Below are 9,516 nucleotides of genomic sequence, written 5' to 3'. Positions count from 1 at the left end.
AGAATAGTCCCACTATAGTTTTCAGCCAATACCTTTTTTTTTAGGAAGCAAAAAATCACAAAACAGTAAGTTCTGAAATCTGAAGAGAAGTGAAGTAGTGGGCCTTTTGGCAACAGATAGAAATTAATCTTCAAACCTTTCTTTAGTTTGAGTAGCCATGCTACAACAAGAGAGATCCCAAAGTGCTCAGACCTTGGAGTCTGAGAGCAGCATGCACAGTATCTCCCTTTAGAGATGGGGGAAGGAGTGGCTGGAGAATTGCAAAGCAGTGAGCCTGGCTTGCACACCTGGGGAAGCTCTAGAAAAAAAAAAAAATGAGGGTACTAAGGATTTCTGAAGAGGATATTGTTTCAAAAAGATCTACCTTCCTTTTCTGTCAGAGCAAATAGCCTATTGGATAGGCAATTTTGCAAATGGGTATTTTTTATTAAATAGAGTATCTACATGCACTTCCTACTTTTTTTTTTTTAATTTAAGGTTAGGACACTTGACTTGCCTCCAGATATTCTGCCTTCACATTCCTCTCCAGAGTCAGTAAACAGGAAATCTTGCATAATCGTCAATGTTCCTTATACCTGTTTGGCATGGACACGGTGCCAGAAGGCATTTAACACCTTTGCTCTTAAAAACCCGCAGCAGCTTAATTACTGTTGGAATTATGACTAGGGAAAAAACCAGCCTGGTTGTTGAGCAAACATTAGAATGAGCTAAACATTTTATTTCTCAATCAAGGTGTCTTTGTGCAGCTGTATGGACTCACCTCCCTTCTAGGGCAAGGTAGGAGTGAAGAAGAGTGATGGGCCAAGAGCCTTTATCCTGTTTTACCAATTATCTGGTCAAGTAGTGCAAGAGCAAAGAGCGTGCTGATGACCTAAATTAATCATCTGGAATAAGTGTCTGAAAAGTACCTAATGTGGGGTTTACAGTAGACATCAGGTAACTGCACTGAAATAATGCACTTTGGAAAACCCTGTTCAAAGGCCAAGTATATTCAATAGTGCTTAGTGAATAAAGCTCCCTTCTTGGCCGTCTGGATTTCAAATTATTGACCTTCTTGTAACATCACAAAGTGTCAGCCTTAAGGGTCTGAAGATGTATTATGTATTATTATCTTTCCAGGCAGTAAAAAAACAGCAAATTCAATGCAAAAGATATATTTCACTGGATATCTACAGGTCTTAAGCATTCAAATAATCAGAGTAAACCTTTCCCTAGAGAATAACTAGAGAAATGCAAACAAAAGACAGATTAAAAAGAGTTTATTTAATGAAGAATTGTTGCATGTGAAGTAGACTTTTCCTAAAAACAGGTTCTGGAGCTCCTCCTGAGATCGGGGAGATCCCCACAGAACTGTATCCTCGACAGGACAGAAGCTGTTTCCCCAGCTTGGACCAAAAGGATCACAATGTTTCAGTGAATCCAGCATAGTGTCGGGTCATTATTTAAATAGCCTTTGACAATACATCTTGACATTGTGCTTTCTGTCCCACTGTGGTATAATCAGCTTCTGCTCACTGGGAAATGAACAGAAGAAATGAAGGTCATGGAGTTGTAGGAGTCAAGTTCTGTGTTCACAGAACACAGCTTTCAAGGACTTCAAACTCAATACCTGAGCAATACGGACCACAAACAGACAAAATAAAGCTGCCAACAAGTGACGTTACTATAAGTTCAGAGAGTAAACTCAGGGTAAAGAGAACAGAAAAAAAAAAAAAAAAGAAAGAAATCTGAGGGGAAAAGGGAAAAAGGAGAAAAAAAATTGAAACAGGAAAGGAAGAGAGAAGTCATGTGAAGGCATGCATCCAATAAGAAGATACGGAGAGCAAAGGGAAGTCCATGTGTCTATGTGCAAATATGACCCCTGACAGGACAACCCTATGGAGCATCAGTTTTCAGTATCACAGGCCATCCTGGTAGCTGGCAACCTGTTTGTACCCTGACTGTGTGTGGCCACTAGGCATTTTCACGGTATATCTGAATGCAGAAAAAAAAATCCATAACCATATTTTAAATATGGTTACATAGTTTATTTTCAACAGCATAAATTGTGTCCTAAAGACAACACAGAATGATTCATGACAAGGCAAATGGAAACAGGCTAGCAAGGATGTAGAAATGGAGTCTGGATACTACAAATAAGTCTGATCACCAGCAAAACACCTTGGGGTGAGTCCCACAGCAGAGAAGCAGTCCAATTCAAGTCATCACTCTTAAAACATTTATTAAAATCTGCCATATCATTGCTGGTACATCACTGTAACATGAAAAAACAAACCAGGAGTCAGATTCTGCTTCGAGAACCACAGACTTGAAAATCCAGAGCTGGTTATCAGAAAGTTCAACAAAACTAAGCTCGAGCTTGAAGAGGTTTATGGAAAGTCACAAAACCTATCAAGGTGCAACACAGATTAACTTTACCTCTCTAACCTGTTGCATCATGCCACTGGACCACAGAACAAGGAATAACTTCACTTCCAAACAAGCATGCTCTTAGATGTGGATTTAGAAATCCTCACACAGATAAATTCTGCAGTTCATTGGACTTCTCCTTGTCAGAATTACTACAAGATGCAAGCATTTCTTCTTTGTTATTTAACATCAATGTTCAAGCAGCATAGAAATTCTGTGGGATCCCTTTCACACCCAGGCCTGTTATCTGTTTTAAAAAAGAAAAAAATAAAAGGGAAAAGGTAAATCTCCAGCTGAGTACAACATTCAGTGTTGTACAAGTATCATAGCAACCTACCCCTACTTCAAGAGGAACTGAAAAAGAGTCGTTACATGTAGTTCTTTAGAACTCTAAGATTACCAAACACCGCTCAATAATTTTGCTAATTTACATATTATCTGTGGCCCTTACATATGATCCTTATCTCTGTGTTAATCAAACAAGTCATAGCAACTTTTAATGTGCTTTGCCCATGCAAGACAAATGTGAGTCTGGAAAATACCAATTCCCTTCTAGAACGGGAGAACTGAGGAAGGGATATAAAAAAGGCAAGGCTCAGAATTATCTTTTGGTATTTAACTCTCCTGTGGGCTCCTAAACTCCGCTACTCGAGAAATCTGCCAGTTCTTGGCCATGGGAAATCTGTTCCAAGCACTGCTTTCAACTAGAAGGTCCCAGATCCCAGATTACATCCCCATCCCTCCTGGAACGTGTCTTCATCCTATTGCCAAACTGATAACACAGTTTGGTTTATTCTATTTCCCTTCATTTACAACCCTTTCCTTTCATGCTATGGTGAACTTTCAGAGGAAGATGGCAATTGCTGTTTCAGAACTTCATTTTATTTTCCTGATATAGTTTTTACTAATGGACTGAAAAATGAAGAGAGAAACAAGTTACAGATTCAAGAGCTGTGGACAAAAGTGTGGATTATTAGTTACTCAAAACATAACACCCTCTTTTAAATAGAATCATGGAATGGTTTGGGTTGGAAGGAACCTTAAAGATCACCTAGTTCCAACCCCCCTGCCATGGGCAGGAACACCCTCCCCTAGACCAGGTTGCTCAAAGCCTCATCCAGCCTGGCCTTGAACACCTCCAGGGATGGGGCGTCCACAGCTTCTCTGGGAAACCTGTGCCAGTGTCTCACCACCCTCACAGTGAAAAATTTATTCCTAATATCTAGTCTAAATCTACCCTCTTTCAGCTTAAAACCATTACCCCTCATCCTATCGATACACTCCCTGATAAAGAGTGCCTCCCCATCTCTCCCGTAGGCACACTTTCAGTACTGTAAGATCCTAAAAGTTTTTGGGATTGGGATGCAAAGCTTTGCCCTGGTGAGTTTAAGCATTTGATTTTTAAAGGAGCAATCTGTGCTGTAAATATTTAAATACCCTGGTACAATTAAAAAATTACAATTAAGAGAGTGAAATTTCCAAAACTGATGAAAGTATAGTAAGATATAGGAGCAAGACCCAGTTCCTTACAGTGTATTACAGACTATGCTGTACAGGGCAGATCCATATCTACTGGCTGCCTTTAGATCCCGACCAGATATTGACTTTGGCTAACCAACACATCAACATTATTACTAGAAATTTCTCCACATTTTCCTTCTAGCTGTGCAAGAGCAGCTGTGCCAGGCCAGGGTGGTGAACCTGCATCTGGACCAGCACATCAGGTGAGTGGGATGAGCAAGGGCAGCCGGGGGGCACGTCACTCTCCAAGTGCAAGGCTTGGCAGGTCTGATGTACAGAAAGAAATAAAATCAGCTCACCTTGAAAATCTCTCCCGCATGAGGCTCCTTGGCTAAGGTGGCCTCATCCAGTCCATCGTATGCAGAAGTCACGTACATTTCTGAGTAGTCTTTTCCACCAAAGCAGCAGGAGGTGATCCTCGGAGTAGGCAGCCTCACAGTCTGGATTCTTCTCCCTGGGAAAAAATACGTGATTGTTTCCCAATGTGCATTTTCTAGGAAGCATGTAACTATGAATGCACTATTAGTGCACATGGTGCAGCTGTGGCATTTACTCAGAAGGCATCTCCCCTTCAAACAGGCCACAAACAAAGGACATGTTTTGGGGAAAAAAAAATTCTTTCATCTGCCTCATATGTAACTATTTTTCAGCTTCTCCCCTGTATCTGTGAGGCTTTGTTTCCTTTTCTTAAAATGAAACAATAAAGTATTTGAAGTCAGGAAGGGCAGAGGCACCTGTGCCTGGGGTAGCTGTCATTCCCTAAGAGCATTTCCCAGTTAAACATTTCAATGCTGAGAATATTTTATTTTTTTAATCACAGGTTTATAATGTTTCTTACAACATTATAGATACATAGATATCCAGTGCTTTTTGTGTTTGTTTGTTTGTTTTTTTCCCAGAGTGGCATTATTAAGAAGCGGGTGTGCTGCACCAGCAGACTGTGGGAGCAGGGTACTGGACATTGGGAGGCAGCACCGGGAGCAGCACTCTCCACATGATCAGGGCCTGGACCAGCGATGCTCATGGCAAGCCATGCGGCAGAGATGGGCAATAAACAGCACCTTCTTAGCTCACCTTCAAACCATTCCTCCTGGCTGCCTTTCCTCTCGTGTTCGTGGCACATAGGTGACACTCACAATGCATGTGCTGGTGGAGGCCTTACCTGTCTCTGGGTCTATATGAATGACTCTCCCGCCATCAATACAGGCCACCCAGAGCTTCCCTTCTGCATCAATGCACATCCCGTCTGGCATTTGCTCCTCCTTTTCCAGATGGTACAAAAGTTTGGGACAGGCTGCAGGGAGAATTATGAAGCTGGTGTTACGTGGGCTGGTTACAGTTCTGTAGCAGAGCCCAGTCTAACATCTTCCACACTCTTGGAAACAGATAAGCTCATTTTCTCTGACAAAGACATGCTGCAAAATCTACATCACAAATGCATTTAGCAGCTGTGTTAGAAGCGATGCTAAGTGCCATGCACTTAGCCTGGCAGAAACAAGCCCCCAGGAGAGCCGTTGCAGCTTGGGATTGTACTGAATTAGGCCTCCTATTATTTTGCCAAGGAAAATAACAAAATACCTCTGTCCCTCTTGTTAACCCACTAGCTGACCACCATGCCACAACTGCCACAAACACAGTAACTTTTTTCCTGGACTTTTGTTGCTCCTGGCAGCCTGGATGTCTTTTCATGAGCACTGCATCACATACGTTATGACTTGAATTTCAATGTTGGCAATAAACAATCTTTCTTGGGTAAGGATCAAGAACTTTACCTATTTTAACGGCCAACCAAGCCACCAGTTTTGATTAAGCCTGGACACCAACTGCTAGCGGACTAGGCTGCAGCACAGACAGGTCAGTGAGCACATGCACAGACCACAGAGTGATGCCCATGGGCAGCAGTCTGCCTGTTCTGACCCAGTGCCTTATGGCCACTACAGCACCCAAAAATAGAGAGTCACCACCAAAAAGCCAATCCCAGGAAACTCAAACTGATTACATTTTTGTATTTGGGGGAGAAAAAGTATCATTAAATCTTCTTTGGAAATCTTATCTCCTAAAATCTGTAGAAATATATTTTCTCAGAAAAATTAAATCTGAGTAACTGTAATTATTTGTACGATTTTTCCACACACGATTACACAACGTCCACACTGATAAGAGTACTAAGGCAGTTCAGCCATTTAAATTCCCATGGAGTATGAGTTGATACAGCACGAAAATATGTTACCGAGTTTTGAAACAGGGTTACATCCGTTTTGCTTGAACTTAAATTTCCTTTTTGCAGATACAATAATAAAAAATATCTGTCTAGAAAATGAGTTTAAGTGAAGCTTGCCAAACATCTGAAGGCAATTTTAATTTCAGAATTGGAAAACTTCAGTCACAATGATAACTTGATTCTTTAAATACATTTCTGTGATATACATGCACGCACATTCTGTGTTTGTATTTGTGGAGCTAGTACAATCGAAGCATTCCAGTAGATGGCACTCAAGAATAAATAGCATCCTATAAGCTTAATTCTCACTGCAATATAAATGGCTTCTTCCCTGCAACTCCTTGAATGGGTCTATCCAGATGAAAGTAAGTTGAAGGATTGCCAAGAATTTGTTCACTAAGTACACCTGGTTTGTAACTAAACTTGAGAAAAATCACAGTCAACCTGCTGACAAGCTGTAACCAGAAGATATGAGATCTGTCAAATAAATCACTGCGTATTACACGCCCAGGTCTTGCTGCAGAAAGAGTAATAGCACTACTTGTCACCGAATTTAGAAAAGCACGTGTACCGATCTTTCCAGTGTGCACATCATAGCTGAAGGCATGCACAGCGTATGCCAGGCTGTCGATGTGAAAGAAGGTCCTGTGGTCCAGGGACCAATCCAGACCATTGGAGATGTCCACCTGGTCTAACTGTTTTATTACCGAATGGTCAGGGAAAAAGGTATAGAGAGCGCCTTGCCGCCTCGCTCGGACACCCGGTGCCGTCTCTTCAGCCATTGTACCTGAAATGGAAATGAGAGCATCGGTGAGAAAGTGGAAGCTTGTTCCTCATGCTTGATCAAAAAACTGCTCTAAGTGTTGCTAAGAGGTTCTAGGGAAAAAGGGACTAACTAGGTCCCGTCAGATTGATGAGAAGGAGGAAAAGGAGCAGGTCAGGAGCAGCTGTCCAAAAGGACAAGTTTCTACATTGGCATGAGATCTAGGTCGTAGAGACTGAAGACCCAAAGGAGCACCACAACATGCCAGGGGCTGAGGTTTTGCTCACAGAAAAAGCCAAAATGCAGGCAAGTATCATGCTCTTTTTGTTGCTGCTCTTTGTAGGTGACTTTTGTCATTTAAATAGACCTTAAAATACAGGTGCTGTAAATGACAGTTATCTCAGAAGCAAGCAGATAATACTACAGAAGTGAGGTTTTTTTCTTAATGAATTTATGCCTCAGTTTTACACTCATTATTTAGTTTCTGATTCTACCTTCTCCAGAAAGGAGAGACCTCTGCAGTGAGGGGGTGGGAAACACTCAATTTACACCTTCTTTCAACAGTGACAGACTGTCTCTGTTGGTCTCTCCTTTTAGAAGACCTCATGAGCTTGTTTTAAAATGTTTGGCGCAAAACTCCTGTTGAAAGCATTGATCCAACCATGCACAGCTCGGAACAGGTGTGCAAAGCAGGTATTTCTCTTTTGCCCTTAAGTCTAGTGACCCGTCAGCCCTTGAGCATAACCATGAGTCAAATTAATTTCCTGATTTTTGGCAAATTTGAAATAAGAAGAAAAGGCTGGTTGGCAAAAGAAATACAAAGCCATTTTTTCATTCCCATCAGTCACTCTCCACTTGCAGCGTGGATTGCTGTGCTTGGTTCATCATTCATATGGGAGGAGAAAAAGCACAGGGGGATCCTGGCTGCATTGCAACCCATGCCAAAAGTCCCTCTTGCCTTCAGGAGACCAAGGATCTCTCCCCACATCCGTTTCCCACAGGCTGACTGGAGAAGGCTGTACCTGAAGCTACAGGTCATCTCCTGCTCTAGGAGCTACACCTTCCTCTACACCTCCAGAAACCTTCCCACCTGCATGAGCCCTTCCCTGGCTTTTCACTTCCTGTGTAGGAAGATGTTTGAAAAACACCATCCGCCAAGTAGAAGGGGAGCCTTCCTGCCAGACAGCCCTTGTCAACAGCCTCTGTCCTCATTTAGGTCAGAGGATGTGGAGTTCCTTGTCCTCCTCTGATGGGCAGTAACCAAGCAGAGTGTTCACAAGACAGCTCATGCTCACAATGATAGTTTTTGTGGAGAACTCAAAGAGGAATCAAGAACACGGAATAAAATGCACTATATAAAATACACTGTAATTCCTGTTCCTCTTTGCTCTAGGGGAAATTTCTGCCAGGAACTTACCAGCAAAAAACCTTCCCTTTGGATCCACTTTCCCGTCATTGAACCTGTTGTTGGGTTTATCCTGCTCGAGCTCGAGGATGGTGGTGACCTCCTGAGTGTCCCAGTCCAGAAAGGCAAACCTGGTCCCCAGGGCGATGATGTAGCCCCCGCACTGCCTCAATGCCACTGAGCCGACCCGGGCATCTGTGGGTGAGATGGATTGGGAGATGGCAGGTGGCTCTGGGGCCATCAGTCAGACCTACACCTCCCCACATGACCTTGGGCATCTGGGCTTGATTGGGACATTCCTGACCGAGGAAAGGCTGAGCTGATGCCAAGATCCTTCTCCCCTGGGATTGTTAGCACATCTCACTTGCTCTGTGCTCTCCAGATATTTACACCTTCTGGGCAGACACAGCCATTGAGACTGTACCGTTTCCTCTCCAGGTCCCAAATGAAACATGCCTTCCCATTGGGGCTTACCAAGGGCAACACGCACATGGCCCTCCACATCTGAGCCCTGTCCCCTCTGCTTGGCTGGCTCAGGCCACACCATACACAGCAACACATCATGGGACAACAGGGTGTGTGGCCCCATGCGAAGTAAGCAACACCACCATGCTGCAGGACTCCTACCAGGAGGGACGGACAGGGCTGGACAGAGAAGACTCTTACCCACGGACACGCTCTGCACCTCGTTGGTGAGTGTGCTCCAGCGGCAAACTTTCTGTGAGTTTATGTCTACGTAGACAAGTGCGTTCTCCCTTTCTTCCCAGATCGGGCACTCTCCCATCCTGTTCTTCTCCTTCACAACAGATTCAATTTTGATGGAGGAGGACATGGTCTGAGGGGAAGAGGGTCAATAACGGATTTAACGAAAAGCTCCCTTTGTGTGAATTTTTCACACCTTTGATGCTTAAAAGCAGAGTTTGTGAATGGCAAAGCCTTCCAAATCCCACATGACAGGGTAATATAGGAAGTTCCTGTGACATTTCTGTGGCCTCATGGCTGGAAATGAGCTTGAGATGCCAAGGCTTGTCTTTAGCAAACCTTCCCCAGGCAAGAGACTTTAAACCAGAGCTGCTGATGAGGCACCTGCCTCCAAGCAAGGCAGTGCTGGGGACACAGCCCTGAGCTGGGACCAAGCGGTTGGCTGGGGTTCGGTGATCCCAAGGGTACCCCAGACCATGGTGAGGGACTGGTGGG

The 9,516-nt window shown here is 43.5% G+C and overlaps 1 protein-coding gene across 1 annotated transcript; it reads right to left on the bottom strand.

Annotated features, from left to right (window-relative positions):
- Positions 1–2,195: 2,195 nt before the first annotated feature.
- Positions 2,196–9,151, bottom strand: LOC104459664 (regucalcin-like). The gene is made up of 6 exons (XM_010087681.1): positions 8,986–9,151; positions 8,332–8,514; positions 6,723–6,938; positions 5,093–5,224; positions 4,230–4,384; positions 2,196–2,656 (listed from the first exon to the last, which is right to left on the bottom strand). The coding sequence occupies exons 1-6, from the start codon at positions 9,149–9,151 to the stop codon at positions 2,606–2,608; spliced, it is 903 nt and encodes a 300-aa protein (XP_010085983.1). The 3' UTR covers positions 2,196–2,605.
- Positions 9,152–9,516: the final 365 nt, after the last annotated feature.

Source organism: Pterocles gutturalis, unplaced genomic scaffold (genome assembly GCF_000699245.1).
Source record: "Pterocles gutturalis isolate BGI_N339 unplaced genomic scaffold, ASM69924v1 scaffold23211, whole genome shotgun sequence".
Classification (NCBI taxonomy): domain Eukaryota; kingdom Metazoa; phylum Chordata; class Aves; order Pterocliformes; family Pteroclidae; genus Pterocles; species Pterocles gutturalis.
This window is presented reverse-complemented; position numbering and strand designations above follow the sequence as displayed.